General features: G+C 34.5%; 1 protein-coding gene across 2 annotated transcripts in view; it reads left to right on the forward strand.

Annotated features, from left to right (window-relative positions):
- The window catches only part of LOC126808473 (uncharacterized), a 230454-nt gene that overhangs the window by 108166 nt on the left and 101991 nt on the right, over window positions 1–20297 (forward strand). For both annotated transcript variants that reach the window (XM_050533193.2, XM_050533194.1), the window contains 2 exons: window positions 2398–2456; window positions 19370–19396. In XM_050533193.2, coding sequence (XP_050389150.1) covers window positions 2398–2456; window positions 19370–19396 — 86 coding nt within the window. The remainder of the gene's footprint in view (window positions 1–2397; window positions 2457–19369; window positions 19397–20297) is intronic.

Raw genomic sequence — 20297 nt, forward strand, 5'->3', positions numbered from 1 at the left:
TTGGATGGTTAGCGCTTGTGCATTGTATCACAAGGTCTGTCATTCAGTCAACTGACATGGTTTCGATTCCCCGGTTGTACGTGACAAGGAGTAGGGTCATCTGTTCAGCCTTATGAGTTTTATCTTGGTCCTCTGGTTTCCTCCCACTGCTAAAGACCCCTACGCACAAGCAAATTATTGAAATAAAATTGAATCATGTGTTAGTCCCAAAATGACCTAGTTTGTGTCGAGTGGACATTAAACCCCATTTCTCCCTCTCCCCATTTTCAGCAAATTTTAATAATTTAAGTTTCAGAACTATTCTCAGTGGGAACTTCAATTATGCTCATAGGTACTTGGACAACTTTTTTGCCAGTTGGCATATGTTTCATTGCCCTGCAATCTGTATTTGGTCATTCATTTGCTAGTAGTAAAATGCCATATTATAGTAATTTCAGTATGAAACAGGAGACACAACCTTCATCAATGCTAATGTAGTTCTGAAACTTGTTTTGATAATGTTACAAAAGACATTGTATAGAAGACATCTTCAGCTCTCAGATCTTCAGTATGTTCAAAACAGTTGAATATTTTCTTAAATTTCTTTCCTTTTCCACTTGAAGTGTATAACTGAATTGTTTGAGCATCACTCTAGAATTTAAATTTATTTGAAAGTGTTTTGTATGAAGTCTTCCTTTTTAGATTTCCTAAAATAATTTTGTTACAATTAATAGCACAATATTTGAGACTATAAGCCCAAATTAGATTTACCAATAACGCATATTTGTCCAAATTTATTAAAATCAATCAATAACGTAAGGTATGGCAAACTATTGATTCACATGTCTTTTATTGTCACTGGGGGTGGGGGTGGATGGGTGGATGTCTGAATGGTTAGCTCATGCATGTTGTATCATATGGTCTGTCATTGAGTCAACTGGCATGGTTTTGATTCCCCGGTTGTACGTGACAAGGAGTAATGTTGGGTCGCTTGTTCAACCTTGTGGGTTTTCTCTGGGTCATTTTGGGACTAACATATGGTTCAAATTTCTTTCAATAATTTATTTGCATGTAGGGAGGGGTCTTTAGCAATGGGAGAAAACCAGAGGACCTAAGAAAACCCACAAGGCAACCCTACTCTTTGTCATGTACAAGTGGGGAATTGAAACCACATCACTTAACTCAATGACAGACCATGTGATTTCATGTGCAACCTGTTAAACTTAATAGAAATTATAACTGCCTTTTGGTTCCTGGACGACTTGAAATCTTCAATTTTGACAGGACTACTCTATAGCACATGATCTTGATAACGCCAGCTAAAAAAATTAAAAAAATACCTGTAATTAAGGTTACCTGACCCAGGTATTTTTGGAGGAGGTCTAAGTCCTACATGTTGCTCTTACATAATCTAGAGAACATGACATCATTTCTACCTGCACCAAGTCAGCTTTCTGTCTGACAGATTTAATTTTGTTTAGACTAATTTAAGTTAATGGAGTGAAAAAGAAAAGAATTTAATAAGAAATTGTGAATAAATAATTACCATATGTAATTTTACTGGTGTATATAAAAACATACCTTAATCAAATCATTTATATACGTACATATCTTATAAACATGTCAGATTTTAATAAAAGGGATAAATTGATTAAGGTTGATAGCAAATATAGGTTTCTCTGATACGCCAGTTACCTTTTTCATAAACTAGTTTTGTTATAAAGTTCATTGCAATTATCTGTAACTGAGAATTCAACCGGAGCGGTGGACCCGGCATTTCAAATTAGCCTTGTCTATTTCAAAATCTGTAACAAAGTGGATTTTAAATTTATGTTGGCATTATATTTTAGGAGAATTTGGGGCTGTAAGGAGTACAAAATCTTGTTTCAATGGGGGTGGGGTGGGGTTGGATGGTTAGCGCGTGTGCGTTGTATCATAAGGTCTGTCATTGTGTCAAATGACGTGGTTTTGGTTCTCTGGTTGTACGTGACAAGGAGTAGGGTCGCCTGTCCAACCTCGTGCGTTTTCTCCAGGTCCTCCAGTTTCCTCCCACTGCTAAAGACTCCTACACGCAAGCAAATTATTGACATAAAATTAAACCAAATGTTAGTCCCGAAATGACCTAGTTTGTGTTGAGTGGACGTTAAACCCCATTTCTCTCTCTCTCTCTGTGTTTCAATGGAAGTTGGTTTATTTGTGCCCCATGTGTGGTGCAGTCCTTCTGCACTTAATATTCAAAAATAATGATGCACATTCTTAAGAGATAACGCAGGACGACTACAAGTCAAAAAATACAAGATACAAATTCCCAGAGAAGATAACAATTCACTTTGTAAATATTTCCCTTATTTATATCTATACAAGTTGTTATTGATATGATTTGATCATATGATTAATTATAATGTTTATTTGTTTCAGGTCATGTAAGGAACGTATTAAGAAAGTTAACCCACTTATTGGCACCGACATCAGACAAGGTAAGATATATACTATTAATCCATCTGAACTAATCAAACAAGGTATGATATATATGGTTAATCCATCCGATCTAATCACATGTACTAGTAATCACATGGATTTAGGGTGATATAATAAATATTGCATGGCTAGACTATTGGATAATAGACGTCAGTCAGTTTGTTTGTATATCTTACATGTTGAAATCAAATTAAATGATTCAGAACTTATGTTGCATTTAACAACACTGAAATTAATCGTGGTTTCGATTCCGCAGTTGTACGTGACAAGGAGTAGGGTCGCCTGTCCAACCTTGTGGGTTTTCTCTAGGTCCTCCAGTTTCCTCCCACTGCTAAAGACCCCTGTGCGCAAGCGAATTATTGAAATGAAAAGATTAAACCATATGTTAGTCACGAAATGACCTAGTTTGTGTCGAATGGACGTTAAACCCCATTTCTCTCTCTCTCTCTCTCTCTTCTTATCTAGACATAATGCCGACCTCTCCCTCCCCGTTTTTTTTGGAACAACTAGATTCTGACTCAGCTGGGAAAATACTGATAGGTTTCAACATGTACAGGATATAATTTGAAATAACAATTTTCATTCCAATCAAATATGTTGCATGCTGTCTTATATCGTGCATGGAATTTTATCCATATTTTCCTATAAATTGCCAATTTCACAATAAGAAAACTTGGAATTAAGAGATATTATGACTTTGGGTTCAGGAAACTGATTCCAAGAAAGAAGAAATGTCATTAAGTCCACACTACAACCGATTCATAATTAGGTGATTACGATCTCAGTTTTTTATAACTGTGTTGGGTGAAAGGTTGCTCTCAAATTACCAGCAGATTGACAACTAAATCAATATATGAAATAAAATATGAATTGGTAGCGATCAAAGTTTGGGCATTTCATGAATATAATATACTCAAGCGGAAATAGTCTTTAATTTACTAAGATTTATTTATGCTGGTAACTCATAAAAATGCCTTTTTATTGTTTTTTGATTATTTTGGTGGCGACATTAGCATATTTTTCACATGCGGATATTTGATGGGGTGGATATAAAATACCAGCATGGTTCCAATGTTTTCAATCATTAACGCCATGGAGAATCCTCTCTGTTTATTACGCTAGTTATTAAACGCATTCTGCATGCGAGCGTTTACAAATTAAGTACCAATGCACATCAGATTAACGTGCAGAAACCATGCAGATCAAAAGACACTTGGTATTGTACATTTGTTTCGAGCACAGACACCCGTAAAGATCAAATACTGAAATAGATTCGGCAAAAAAAAAAAAAAATATTCAGAAGACATGATCTTTATGTTGTATTTGTTACAGATACTTTTTTTCCGATTGTCTTGATTAAGAACATGGTTTAAAAGTAAAAGCTTGGCTAAGATTCATTGCCTAAATAAACAAACATGACTGAAAATGTAACCTAAATAATTCACTTTATTTTCTGCAAAGCAATTATCAACTCGCAAACGGTAATTTTTATACATTGCTTCTAAATATACATTATCTGGTATAAGATTAGACAACATCGCAAAAAAGTGATGACAATATTTAATGGAGAGTTTTAAATAAGTACACATTGTTTGCCAGTTAGTTATAAAAACAGAATAATTTCGATAGTACATAGTTTTCACTCCCAGTAACAGCGGTATCAATTATTTGTGCTAATAATAAGTATAAAGGTTGAAAATGTTAGTAATCCTTATGTTTTTCAGAGATAAGTCTTGATATATAGCTATTTATTATACAATTAATCACTAATTTATTTGTTAAGGTGAACAAAATTTCAAACATAGATATGAAAATGTCTTCTTTAAAATGTAATAAATCAAGGATGGAAACAGAAAATCTTGACGTGGGGTTGGATGGCCGAATGGTTAGCATGTGCGCACTGTATCATAAGGTCTGTCATTGAGTCAACTGGCATGGTTTCGATTCTCCGGTTGTATTGAGTAGGGTCGCCTGTCTAACCTCGTTGGTTTTCTCTGGGTCTTCCGGTTTCCTCCCATAAGAAAATTATTTAAATAAAATTGAACCATGTGTTACACAGTTAGTGTAACGGTCGTGTGATTTATCCTTTATCATCTGATGGTGGGATAGGATGGGATGGGATGGGCATTCAAAGCACGAAATAATGATATGTGTGATATCACAATGTGATCGTATTAATTCATTATTAAAATTGACATCAAACAGGGTGTTGGATCTCTCTCTTTAAAAAGCTCAATGTGTATGCCTACGTAATTTAGAGACGATGATGGCATCATGCATTGTCAACTGTCAAACTTCCTTAACAGGAGCCTGGCTAACCCCCTCTTGGAAAAATTCCTGGATCCGCCCCTGATTGTATAAAATGAAATGAAATGGGGTTTAAGGTCCTACAAAAGTATTGTATAACATTTGATGAGTTTCTTAGAAAATTAAAAAACGGTAAGCTTATAGCTTCTCTTAAGTTCTTGATTCTTGGAAACTTTAAGAGACAGGTTAAACATCTACTGCTTTGTTTTGAAGTGTGTTTAGAAGCATTGATCTATTTGGATTAATTATACGGACATTGAAGCTGATACCCTGAATCTTTTGTTGGTAAACCATTGAATAATCCTTGTTTGAGATTAAATTTCAAGTCATAAATTGCTATTACTTAATTTAATTAATTTTCCTGCAAGATGCTTAACTTTTTTGGACTTGGATCTAGTTCTAATTTAACATCATAAATCAGTAATGGAACAAACAAAAAAAAAAACGAACTGAATGATGTAAGTGACCAATTTTATCCATGGGAAAACTATGTTGCAGACAGCAACAGGAAAGTCAATTTATCTTGTGCATTATTTGCCAACCTACGTGCAAACACTCGTGTTTTTTTAATAGGAAAAACTAGTTTCTCATTGGCGAGAGGGTGTGCTACTGTTATTGCTATTAACATTTAATGGAATAGTATTAGATGTATCCCGTAGTATGTAATAATCGTTGACTTTTGATTCGTGGGAAATTGATTAGGCTGTGTTTTAACACTTCCCTGGTGTATTGTAAATCATAATAAAACTTGGTTACCTGAACTCACACTTAATGAAGTCACAGTGCCATATATATATATATATTGCTTTTGTGAGTATCCTCCCCACAGGAGATATGATCCATTGACTTCCCACACCATCAAAGAATGTTTTATTACTTTTGTTACATAAAACTTTTATTATGTCTGTTTTATTAAATCATTACGCTTTATCAAAAGTAATATGTTTTCTTTTTGTACTGGGATAAAATTGATCTTTATGCATGTTTATGGAAATTCATAATAGATCTTGTATTGCTTGATTTGATACTTATAGTTGATGTAATGGTTATAAATTTTGACAATAAAGGATATGCAATTAATTTAGAAAAAGTTTTAAGTCTGAAAAGAATGGATCTGTTGGGATGAAACAAACTTTTCAGCCAACAAATACAATCATTGAATGCATCATAGACCTAAGAACTGCAACTGTAGTGTTATTATTGTCTTCTTACCAGACCATCTTGTGAACCTACCCATTGAAATCACTAGAAATGGATAAAACAGACTATAGGGCAGTCATCAAGTTAATATGGTCTCCACTTCAGGGGATGATACCCCTTCCTTTTCCATATTAAAGAAGTGGGCTGCAGAACTTTTCAGCCAGCCTCATACTTTGATATGCATTCCATTTATTTTTGTTATCAATTTTGAAAACTAATACAATGGTTATGTTTTTGATGTATTATGGAGGATATATCAGAAAAGATTAAATACAAAACTAAGGCATGGTTTTGATTCCGACTTATATGTGACAAGGAGTAGTGGATATTCTCTGGGTCCTCTAGTTCCCCCCCCCCCCCACCCCACTGCTAACGATCCCTACATGCAAGCAAATTATTGAAATAAAATTATACGATTTGTGAGTCCGTAAAATACCCTGGTTTGGTTTGTGTGGAGTGGATGTTAAACAATAGTTTCTCTCTATTTTTTTCAATTCTTTCCTCCCCACAACAAAACTAAGTATATCTATTATTCAATCTGATTAAAACACAGGTCCTATTTCGTTTCGTTCTTTTATAGTTCAAAATTTCGTTTTATTTGTCTTTACTACACTAGGATCTGAAAGAATTGATATCATTGACGTGTTCTGGATGGGGTTAGGGATTAGCCAATGAAACGGTCTGTTCTTGGCATGGCGAGTTCTTGGCATGCAATGCATGGAACTGTGGGTAAATCACTAGAAACGTCAACACTGGTTGATTAATCAATGTCTGACATCATAGGGTCAAAAGCCGCTCACAGGACCCCTGACGCAACCTTCCAGTAAAACCAGTCAGATTTTCATGTAGTGGAGGCCATCAAAAGTATAAAAAAAAAAAAAAAAAATATAGATCTGTGTTTTAATCAGATTGATCTGTTTTGGTCATTTTATTTGTTAGAAGTAAAGAGCTTTGAATATACCCAAGTGAAACTATACTTTACGTAATGATTTTGCAGGAAAAAGCAGTATTTGTATTATTATTGGTATAGTTAAACACTTTACCACATTTTCACCAGCTATTTCAGCAGATTGTTATTGCAACTAAGAAAGCAATGAATAGAATAAGTGTATTCTGGGTCAGAATTCAAATTGATACATTTAACTAAGGAAACTCGAGTGTAGGAAGTAGGATACATTTCGAGAAAAACTACTACATCATTAAAAATATACTGTAAAATTGAAAATTGAGAATCGGTACAGTGGTATGAGTGTAGGTGGTATATATAGTGGTATTTATGGTACTTATGATATTCATATTGAAAGGGGTTATATGGTATGAGGTTATATGGTAAGGGTGTACTTATGGTACTTATGATATTCATTTAGAAAAGGGTTATATGGTAAGGGTGTACTTATGGTATTCATATAAATGAAATGGGGTTTAACGTCCTAGGTATTCATATAGAAAGGGATTATATGGTAAGGTTGTTATATACTATGGGGTTATATGGAATGGGGGTACTTATGGTATTCATATAGAAAGAGGTTATATGGTATGGGGGTGCTTATGGCATTCATAGAGAAAGGGTGTACTTATGGTATTTATATAGAAAGGGGTACTTATGGTATATGGGTACTTGATACAGAAAAGGGTTATATGGTGACCAGATACAGGCATTACTTAAAATGTAATTAATTTATAGCCAACGTGACAGAGTCACAATGCCATATTCCCTTCTACGATTGTTATATCTGCAGGAAATCACATATACATAAACATATTCTTATCAGTTAACATCTAGCTGACCTTCCTTATTCACTTCCTGTTTATAATTTAATTATTTAAAATTAAACATCCTAACATTAAGTTTTGTAAATACTGATAACAATATGTGTCTGTAGTTTAATTTTGTTCAAAGTTGGGAGAGTTTCTTTTAAGACTGAGTGGAAAGGCCAGATAGTCTGTATGGAAATAAGCTCTCAATCTGGGCAGATCTCCTCTCCAATCGACCTGAAATACTGCAGAATTACATGGATGTTGACAAAATGACCAACTACCCAGGGATGGGATTTATCCCTAAAATTGAACTCTCACTTTCCAAATACAACATTTTCGAGAGGTTATATATACTCTTTTAGATCCAAGGGGGGGGGGGGGAGCTTAGACCCCCTCAGCATCTTGGTATTCCACTTCAAGTACCTTAGCTCTGAATCTTGAACTCTTCTTGCAAACAAAATGAAATGAAATGGGATTTAACGTCCTACTGTTCTGCTCCGAACTGGGCTAACGAAGACAGGCATACGCCATACACTGTGCTATGAGGGAAATTTTACCCGGACAGCGGCACAACGGCCTACTCTTATATCGAATTCCAACTGTCAAGGGATCTTTTACTTGCACACCAATGTGTACACGGGACCTCATTTTTTCGTCCCATTCAAATGACTAGACAGCTGTCCTTGTCAGGCCCTCCATCCTGCATCACTGACAAGGGGGAACCACACCAGAAAATCTGGATGAACTTTCTCGACCAGAAACAATATAAATAAATGTGATGGTATGTAGGTGGATATTTAGATATTATCTGAAATGAAGAAAGATCGTACCAGATTGAATCCAGTGTTTAAAACCTTGAAGTATTCCCTCTGAAAGTAATTCCAGTTCATGAATCCACATTTATTCTGTTCATCCGATGGTTAAGATATTTGATATACAGAAACGGAATCAAGTCAAGTTTGTTTATTATCTGTAAGTCATGAAAACCAGCAGGGTTAATTGGTTCCCAATTTCAATAAATTATACCAGTATTGGGTCTGCTTGAGTTTTTCTGTCCCTTGTATACAGGTTTTAGGGTTTTCAGTCCCTAGTATACAGGGTTTAGGGTCTACATGGTTCTTCAGTCCCTTGTATACAGGGTTTAGGGTCTGTATGGGTTTTCAGTCCCCTGTATGCAAGGTTTAGGATCTGTATGGGTCTTCGGTCCCTTGTATACAGGGTTTAGGGTCTATATGGGTTTTCAGGGTTTAGGGTCTATATCGGTTTTTAGTCCCTTGTATACAGATAATGAGAAATCTGTGTGCTATTTTAAAAATCGGTTCGATCCCTCTGAGGTGGTTTTTCACCTTGTCAGTGGTGCAGGAAGAAGGGCCTGACAAAGACAGCTATCTAGTCATTTGGATGAGAGAAAAACCGAGGTGCCGTGTATACATTAGTGTGTACATAAAAGATCCCTTGGCAGTTGGAATTTGAAATAATTGTCCACGCAAAATTTCTATCATAGCACACTGTATATAATAGCGTATGCCCATCTTCATTAGTCCAGTTGGAGCAGAACAGTAGGACGTTAAACCACATTTCATTTCATTTTTAAAAAAGCAGTTACTGTCTTCACAAGTTGGTTCAAAAATCGTAATTTTGTGTATAAAAGGATTTCATGTACAGTTAAATATCCATAGGGCACCAGGAGAGCTTACGTCACTCTCCTGACTCTGATGTCTGTCAATGTTAAAATATATCTATTGTCTGGCAATTAATAATGTCACTTTTTCTTATTCATGTCCTATCCACACTGTTGTCAATTCCCTTATCCGAACTTAAAATAATTAACTCTTTGTATATGATTTCCATCTCCTTTCTTCTTCTCATTTTACAAAAGATAATTAAATCCACGTCAAGAAATAACCATTTGTAAATGTCGATATAAAGATAATATTCTTTGAGTGTGTTCGTTTTTTTTTCTGGTTTAAAAAACTCAAAAATTCCCTTAAAGAACTTTATCCTATTGTTTTCCAGTTATTTTTTTTGGGTGGGGTATACTTTTGAAGAAAAAAGAATTATGATATTATGATAAATTCTACGGAGATACATGCACCATATGACCTTGGTAACCGATCGTGTTAAAACTCTAGAGTAACTGGAAACGGCATCCATCAGTTGATGCATCATATGTCGTTATCAAAAGAGAACCTCTTATACTTTGTTTCAGACATAATTACACTTGATGATATCAAAATTGTGCAACACCGACAAGATAATCATGTAAATTATAACTTTATACCGCCCAAATTATGCCAATCAGGAGTATCATTGAAAGAAAATGTTTGCCGGTAAAAAATAATCAACGTGTATTCTCAATTATAAAAAATGCTAATATTGAGTTGGTTTAAATTTTTTTAGAGGACAAGAAATTACTGAACGAAATTGATTTAATTAACTGTATCTTACACGTCTATTTGTCACAGAATCCTAAATTGAACTTTTAAATTTTTCCTAATTTAATCTAATAAAAAGGTCAATGGTAAGAATTTTAAGATTTTTGCTATGAGGTTTGTCTCGTAATTAGAGAATTTCATCGATGTAGATAAAAATGGCTTTGGTTTCAAGTAAATAAGTTAAATAATTTCAACAGAATTTGAAAAATTGATTGATTGCAATTGTAAAAATGTTGACAAGCTTAGATATAGATGTTACAGAGGAGGAGATACAAATTAAATATAGTTTATGGTTCGTCACCTGACATTTTAACTTGAAATTAAAGTTCATGCGTGATCTAATTGTTGATGGGCAGCTATGAAACATTTTACTTCCACATTCAGATAAAAAAAAAACGGAACTTTGGAGGAATACCGTCTAAATAAGTTCAAAGTTTTTACAAATTTGGTTAGACCCGACAGTTACTCGCATGATGTAATTGGTGGGTAGCAATGAAATCTTTTACCTCCACTTTCAGATATTGTTAGGACATTATTTTGGTACAACATATGTACTTCAAAATACAATTGAGTTCAAAATAATAAAATGTTTTGGTCCGAACTGTTATTAAATTTGACATGCAGAAAATATTCAGTTTTTTACAGAGTTTATCTTATTGCTTGACAAGGAGACATTGAGTTAAAGATACTTTCCCAGAAGAGTATTTATCGGGTGGTTATTTCCAATAAAAGTATGGCAATTTTGGTATATATGGAAAGTAAAAATATCCAATCTTACTGGAAAAATACTGGATTCCCTGAAAAACACTCATGGAGCACATACAGGACAAAAATGTAAGGCTTTCCCTAATCGGAAGCCCAAGGATTAGGAATGTCTGCTCACTCCACGTCAAAGGTAGCATGCGAAGATTGAGCGCTTAATGTATATATGTTGATAAACTTGATGAAGAGCTAAACGTACAACACTTTCTGTGATAAAAACTACGGAAAGAGACGTGGGCAGTGGATAAGCCGAGAGATTTTAATTAGGCTTCGATATTTATGATTTAAGGATAGTGATTAAAGACAATATCGTTTTGTGTATGCAATGAATTCTCCTCCGGCTTCGCACCCGTTGCTAGGTAGTGTGTCTGCTAAGTCACATGACACAAACATGACTTCTTTTAATAGATTTTTTATAGTAGGGTTTTCTCTCGTGAAAACAGTGTTTTGAGAAGAATTTGAAGCAAAATTTTAGTTTGATTAATTAGTTTGAATATGTTTTTAGTCCAAATACATCATCAAATCACCCAGTTTGTACGCGAGAATGTATCTTTAAAGTTTCAATGACATGAAATTCAAATTGATTTGCCGCCCATATTACCAGATTATAATGAAATTGGAAGGTGATGGAATACACTTGGTAAATAGAATATTCTAATACCTCATTTACCAAATCCCATGGTAAGAGTCTCGAAGATCGTGGTGCATGAGATTTGAAGACGTGGAGCCGTTGTTGAAAGAAATCATCATGTCTAAGTACAATTTATCTTTATAATGGACTGGTCATCTTGAACAAGCCTCATGTGTGATATTCCTGCTTTTTGACCATTTCGAGTACAAGAAATAACCTGTCCAGTAATCAAACTTCAGACAAATGACCCACCTATTCAATATTTATTGATCCTTTGGACGTCTGCAAATCAAAAACACAGACTAATTGCAGACGGGATCTTTGAAAATTACATCAACTGGTTGTGTAAAATATCCAACTGAAAAGTTAGCGTCAAACAAGGTTTCCAATTTCTTCGCGTGTTTTATTAATTTCATATTATCTTAAATCTATTAATCTTAGTAAAATATTTACTGCAGACGTCTCATCTTCAGTCAAGTCGTTCAAAATCACGTCAGACAATGAATCAATGTTTGAGAGAGAGAGAGAGAAATGGGGTTGAACGTCCATTCGACACAAACTAGGTCATTTTGGGACTAACACATAGTTCAATTTTATTTCATCAATTCGCTTGTGTGTAGGGGTCTTTAGCAGTGGGAGGAAACTGGAAGACCCAGAGAAAACACACGAGGTTGGACAGGTGACCCTAGTACTTTGCCACGTACAATTGGGGATTTGAAACCACGCCATTTGACTCAATGACAGACCTTATGATACAACACGCACGTGCTAACCATTCGGCCATCGAACTGCCCCAAATCAATGTTTGGTAATTACAAACACGAAGCTATATTCATGCTCACAGGTGGTAGCTCTTTAGTAGACAGTCTGTTTTCTTAGTTTGGTACTTGATGTCAAACAAATAGTTCTCTCCTAATCATCCTAAAATAAGTGTCATTCGTCAGTACTTGATTGGAAATTTTATGTAGGAAAAGTAAACTGGGTTCACTAGATTGTACCTATAAAATTCCACTGTGGGTTTTATGGCCAAAACATCATAAATTATTGAGTCAACATGAAAAGATTTTGACTAATAACGGACCTCGCAGTGAATTATAACATCAGATGGCTGTCGTCAAGCATCAAAGGTGCAAGTGTTCTAGCAAATACATGTCTGTCTTCTTTAGCTCAGTCGGAGCAGAACAGTAGGACGTTAAACACCATTTCATTTCATTTGTAGCGAATACAGGCGTATTACTCCCCCCCCCCCCCCCCCGAAATTTGTGTAACTCTGTAAGTTACCTGTTGCATTCTCTGAGGCTTTATTTATCAGGAAATGAAACATTTTAATGATGTTGTATTTTCTTTTGTTTCATATATTTGAGAATTGATGTGTGAAATATAAGAAATGAATTCAAAATATGTGCATTATATTCTACATGTCACATTTTTTCTAGAGCATTTGATACCACTTCTCATTTGAGGAATTTATATGACTTTTGTATTTTTATGTTTATTGGGATTTTCCGACATGGTTTCCCCTTGTCAGTGGTGCAGGACGGAAGGCCTAGCTGACAAGGACAGCTGTCTAGTCGTTCGGATATGACAAAAATCCGAGATCCTGTGTATACATTGGCGTGCATGTAAAAGAATTCGATATAATTGTAGGCGATAGTGCCGCTGCCCGGACAAAATTTTCCTCACAGCACACGATATGGCGTATGCCCGTGTATACATTGGTGTGCATGTAAAAGACCCCTTGGCAGTTGGAATTCGGTATAAGATTAGGCAAACTTTCTCTCATAGCATGGCATATGTCGTTTTCATTAGCCCAGTATAGGAGCAGAACAGTAGGACACTAAACCCCATTTCATTTCATTTTTATGTTTACTGTGGATTTTTTTATCAATCAGAGAACAAAGTTGGTGAAGCTTTCTTTGTTCAGAAAATCTCATTAGACATCTCCGCAGAGACAAAAATATAATATACAGATCTATAATCTCATTCATTCAATGGTGGATGACCCTCTCAATCATGCTGTTTACTGCTGAGCTTTCTGTCCCATCCCAACATAATGTTGTTTCACAGGAATGGAAATCATTAGACATTACAACTTGATAGCATCCCATCGCGTAAAATATTCAGTGCTTTTCTGAGGCCGTTCGCACTTTTGTTGGGATAAGAAACAGAACCGACGAGAATGATAAGAATTCGGTTCTGACAGTGACGTAAAATTAGTATGTTAAGTCTCAGCAGGTATACGATTGTTCAAGTGGGTTGTCGAGATATGATACGACATACAATGTTACCCATAACATTTAATTGTTAATACACGGAGGTGTTGCCTTGTAATTAGATTTGTAAGATGGCAGGTTCTCTTGAACCAAAAACACTCATGTATTATAAATGAATGTTATATTACTATAGATGGTTTCCATGACTGAATCCAGTAAAATGTGTTATGAAAGGTAAATGAGTTGAGTAGCTCGAATTTGTAGTTATTTTTTGGTTTGATGTGGGAGACCTGCTACCAAGGACAGGAGCATCATTTTATTTCAATAAATGTTGTTATATTTTGACAATGTCGTAGGACTTTCCCCGATATAACCACCTTCATTCAACCAATCACGAAAAGGTTAATTCTCTCAAATTTAAATATTTATTATGTTATCTTTAAGGCAAGACTTACAAAACTGTACATAGCTAGATTAGGGGAGTGGAATATCGACCCTTGACCATGAGAGGCAGTCCCTGCAAATGCATCTGAGGCAGAACTCTGGTGGGTTGGTGGATGTTGGGGCAGAGCCCCAAAATAGTTTTGCATTTTAAAAGATGATTTTAATGCTAGAAAAGCTTAAAATTCAATCCAGTTCAAGTTTTATTGGAGGGGATATCCTCTGCACCAATCCCCCTTCCTAATATCTAATAGGCCTGTCGAGGACAAAAGAGCGATATGCTTCAAAAGTACTAACAGTACTTAAAAAAATGACTTCTTCTGGGTCCCGTTATCCGTAGGGTATTAAAAGGTGTTAATATAAATTTGTTTTAGATGTGATTAGCTTACTGAATGAAGGTAACAGAAGGGTGTTAATACATGAGGTTTAACACATCAGATTCAAATAGTAGAACTATTACCATCATTTTCACTGCTTGAATAAGAATTAAAGTAAAACTAACTTTGGTCTCTGTGTTATTTTAAACAAAAATTCCCTTTTTAGCCAGAATAACATTTGCAAAATGTTGATGAGATTTTATGTTTTGAGAATAAGTATGCTGGTGGTTGTGGTGGTTTTTAAGAGAGATTCCTGTCTGCCATTGTATTTAGCTCTTTGTGCAGGATGGAGGGCCTGACAAGGGCATCTGTCTAGTCTTTCGGATGGGACCAAGGTCCTGTGTACACATTGGCATGCACATAAAAGATCCCTTGGCAGTTGGAATTCGATATAAGAGTAAGCCATAGGGCCGCTGCCTGGGCAAAATTTCCCTCATAGCACACTGTATGGATGGCGTATGCCCATCTTCATTAGCTCAGTCGGGGCAGAACAGAAGGACGTTAAACCCCATTTCATTTCATTTCATTTATTTAGCTCATCAAACTGTTTTTTGCTGGGACCATTATGGAATTTAAACCTGGTGCAATCTTGTCACAATTTGAATATCGTGTCCTATTGATTCCTAACTATAAGAGTATTAAGAGTACCACTACACACACACAACAGAAAAAAAATAATAAAATTCATCAAAGTAATTTTATACCTTTTACAAACATGTAGAATAATTTAAAAAAAACAATCTACCCAATTTGAAACAGTTTAATATATTTGATATTGGGTACTAAATTCCAGAAAGTATTCATAGTGTATGATGTTCATATTATACATGTGTCCACCAAATCCAGAAAGTACTCAGAGTGTATGAATGTCCATATCATACATGTGTCCACCAAGCGGAAAAAAATTATAATTTTTTAACACATATGATTTTTTCAATTGGCTAAATTTAAATTATAACGACCTCTGTGTACTAAATTCAGACAAGAAAGAATGTTCAGAATGAATGAAATATTTTATCTAAGGTACTTAGAGCAGTATTATCAAACAAATTTAAATTGCGATTTTTAGCTATCAAACAATCCTGAAGATAAAAAATACATTTCAAGAGAATAAATGAAAATAATTTAGAACGTAATAAAAATAGAGTAATAGAATGTAAAGTACAACTGAACAAGTTTTAAAGATGTATATACCGGTCTTTATGTTCTTATTGTCAACAGAAATTTGTTTGTTTTTTTCCGCTCTTGAAAGTTATGGGTTAAGATGTCATGAATGGTATTGACACAAGGTGTTCTAAGTAAGTCTGTATACTTATATCTAATGTGGATCCGAAGAATGAGACACAGGCACAGTATAGTTAGAAATCATAATAGTTTGTGACTATGCATAATCCTCCAATATTTATAAGACCCCTAGGTATACATTTATTTGTATGTAATTTAAAGGGACAATCCCGATTTTAGCGGAGTCCCAGAAATAAAAGTTGGTGTAAGTATGAAATGTTAGTGCCAAAATATAGACAAATGGTGTATTTACCATGTCTCAAAATTTCAAAACAAAATATTGAGTCATTTGAACGTGAACGTCAAAACCGGTTATCCGGACACATAACCCTTTCAAGATTTCGGGTCAATTTTTTCATTGGGTGACCTGATAATCTATTGCCATTTCTTTAGAGGTCTATACAGTGTATGACCCACATGCTGTACATGATAATGAAACGTAATTTTTGTAAAATAAAAATCTGGTTTTATCCCAACACTGTATAATACACCTTGGGACATCGGTCTCCATTTTCAAATGGAGACTGACAGGTTTAAGTTGTTTGAAAACATATCACGTTTATTGCGTTAGTTTCTCGGCCCTTAGATAGAGGATTTTAAGAGCTTTTAACACAAAATTAAGCAGTTTTATTCACCAAAATCTAATCAAGATTTGCCCTTGAATATAATAAATGACATCAGTTACAGACCTAATAGTACTAATATTACCAACAGGTGTCAAAGTACAATTTCAATGGGTTGTTTGTTCAATAAATCAGGCCCCGAGTTCACAAAGCATTCTCAGACTTAAGTTAAGAATTTACTCAAATTGTTCACATTATTTTAACTATAATATAGACCTTTACAGATGTTGAACATTTCATTTTACTGTTGTTGACCTGACTTTACAGATGATGATCGAACATATTGTTTTACTGTTGGTGATCTGACTTTACAGATAATGAACATTTCATTTTACTAGCTGTTGGTGATCTGGCTTTACAGATGGTGAACATTTTATTCTACTGTTGGTGATCTGGCTTTACAGATGGTGAACATATTGTTTTACTATTGTTGATCTGGATGTATAGATGGTTGACATTTCATTTTACTAGCTGTTGGTGATCTGGCTTTACAGTTGGTGAACATTTCATTTTGTTGTTGTTGATCTGGCTTTACAGATGGTGAACATATCATTTTACTGTTGGTGATCTGGCTTTACAGATGAACATATCATGCAACTGTTGGTGATCTGGCTTTACAGATGGTGAACATTACATTCTACTGTTGTTGGTCTGGCTTTACAGATGGTGAACATTTCATTCTACTGTTGTTGGTCTGGCTTTACAGATGGTGAACATTTCATTTTACCGTTGGTGATCTGATTTAAAAGATTATGAACAGATCATGAAGATATCATTCTAGGATATTATAATAAATTATTGTCCCCCGCCTTTCGAAGAGCAATTGCGATAAATAATTCGATTGGTCAAGACTTTCGAACATAATAACTCTGCCTTTAATTGAGTTCAATGATAATTTTACCAGTTAAAGCTAAGCAATTTCATTGGTCGATGCTTTCGGACAAGATACCATTGTTTCTAACTGATGGAGAGTGCTGAAACTTAGTGTAGTGTATAATTTCACTACCATGTACTGCAAAACCTAAGTTTGATTGTGAACATTTTCTGCTTAGAATAAGCATAGATAAGTTTGATTACTCAATACTTTTATAAAAGATGAATGTACAGTTAATTTATATGTGTCATCTGTTTATTTTGGGATTTCTGCGGGGGACATCAGCCTCACTGTTGACTTGTTCTAATTCTAAATCAATATAACACATCTCCTAAAAATTTTTCGCTGATTAGAACAGAATTTTATTGCCGAATAAATTAATAATCAGGCCCAAGACCAAAAATTATTTAGGACTCCCATTAATTCATTTTGTTGACATTATGCTTCCAGTTCAGAGGAGTGGTAGTAGGTGTTCTAGAAATAGTAAACAAACCCTGCCTTATTCATGACACCTGTCACTATTTACAGCTAAATGGAGCTAAGCTGACCATCAGACATCTATATGTTCTATTTTTAACCTAGTTGTAATCTTGTCCCACATCTTATATTTAAAAAACAAAAACAAAATCTATTTATGGATAATGAAAAGTTTACAATCATGCAATTATAAAAATTATACTCTATATTTTTGATCTCAGGCTTATAAATGGAGCTTTGCTGACCATCAGACATCTACATGTTCTAGTTTTAACCCAGTTGTAATCTTGTCTCACATCTTATATTTTTTTTAAAAAATTTTTAAAAATCTATTTATGGATAATGAAAAGTTTACAAACATGCAATTATAAAAGTTATCTATATATATATTTGTGACTATCGTTTGTCTGTCTGTCTGTCCGGGCTTGGCTGACCATCAGACATCTATATGTTCTAGTTTTAACCTAGTTGTAATCTTGTCTCACATCTTATATTTATTTTTTTTTTAAATCTATTTATAGATAATGAAAAGTTTACAAACATGCAATTATAAAAGTTATACTCTGTATTTTTGATCTCGGGCTTATAAAGTCAAACCGCATACATCTCAACTACTATAATCTTTTTACAACCAAGGTTTCGCTTAAAATGTGTAATTTAGTAATTATTTTAGAAACTTGTCGGATGATATTACCATTTACTTGTAAAAAAAAAAATAAAAATAAAGTTTACGAGTGGATCCTAACAGACATATTATCAGGTAGTGGCTGAGAAACTTGAGTTTTTGCCAATCCATCTGAGAAAACGTAACATGGTACTGTATACTAGGTAGTAGCTGATGAAGTCATTTTGATGAAGGGGGGGGGGCGGATTGGATGGACGAATGGTTAGCGTGTTGGCTGTATCATAAAGTGTGTCATTGAGTCAACTGGCGTGGATGGCCGAATGGTTAGCATGTTGGCTGTATCATAAAGTCTGTCATTGAGTCAACTGGCGTGGTTTCAATTCACCAGTTGTACGTGACAAGGAGTAGGGTTGCCTGTCCAAACTTATGGGTTTTCTCTGGGTCCTCTGGTTTCCTCCCACTGCTAAAGACCCCTATGCGTAAGCGAATTATTGAAATAAAATTGAACCATATGTTAGGCCCAAAATGACCTAGTTTGAGTTGAGCGGACATTAAACCCCATTTTCTCTCTCTCTCTCTCTCTCTCTCTCTCTCTCTCTCTTGACATACTAATCCATAGTAACACTGACATTAAATTTTTGTGATTGTAAATCAGGAAAAAAAACATACCAATCATAAAAGATATAGAAGGCAATCAGAAACTGTTTTTCCATTTTCCATGACAACACCGTCAGTCGAGGCTATTTACTTTTGTTGCCTGTCTGTTCCAATTTAATATTTCAATTCTACATTTGCATAATCCTCAGATCAATAATTTTCCAAAGATACAAGAGCCATAATTTATTTAAAAGGTAAAAAAAAGCTTGTTAATGATGAACTGTTAATTTGTTTATCTTCTCTTGCAGGTGTTTAAAGAACGAAAGCATCCATCGGTAAGTTAAAATTATTGTAGATTAAAATCAATTAAAAAATCAATACTTTACTTTTGATAAATATTTAAAATTCATTGGATTGGGATTTGGATATTTTGTTAATTTCTGAGTTTCTTGCAGACAACTGGGTATTGATTTATCACTGTAATAAAGCAAAAGCATGAGAATTTAATTAATTTTAAGTTTTATTAAAAAGAATTAAAGGCATAATGTTAATAAATGATATTAAAGGAGAATTGTACACAAATCTTTTAGCAAGTTGCGAAAGACTCTTACAGTCCAGTATAATTATTCAGTGATACCTTTTCAGTTGGATAATCATGTCTAAATACTTGCTGAAGTTATAGTGCTGAGAGATAGAGTTTAATGTCCACTCAACACAAACTAGGTCATTTCAGGACTAACATATCTTTCAATTTTATTTCTATAATTAGCTTGTGCATAGGGGTCTTTAGCTGTCGCAGGAAACCAAAGGGCCTGGACACTCAATAACAGACCTTGTGGTCTTAACGGACACACATTAAACCATTCAGCACAATTTTTCGCACAATTGAAGAATAAAATTCCCTAAATGAGTAAAGTCGTTTATGCAGATATGGTGCTCAGTTCTCTGAATTAAAATTTTCAGACAAGATAAATTAGCCATGTATATACATCTGTAGTTACATTTTGGTGTTTGGTTTATATAATTAAACCCACGTTCTGTGTTCTGTGAAATCTACAACTTTTCCTTTTAATTATAAATATTTTGTAACTTAAGTTACTGTAACTCCTGAAAATTTTGGACATCCCCTTTATAGATATTTTGTATCTTGAAAAACACCCTAAACAACCGAAGGTTTAAGACAGCCCTATAAATAATAAACATCTCGTAACTTGTGTTAACTCTGGAAAGTTTATT

This window comes from Patella vulgata, chromosome 1, assembly GCF_932274485.2.
Source record: "Patella vulgata chromosome 1, xgPatVulg1.2, whole genome shotgun sequence".
Taxonomy (NCBI): Eukaryota; Metazoa; Mollusca; class Gastropoda; family Patellidae; genus Patella; species Patella vulgata.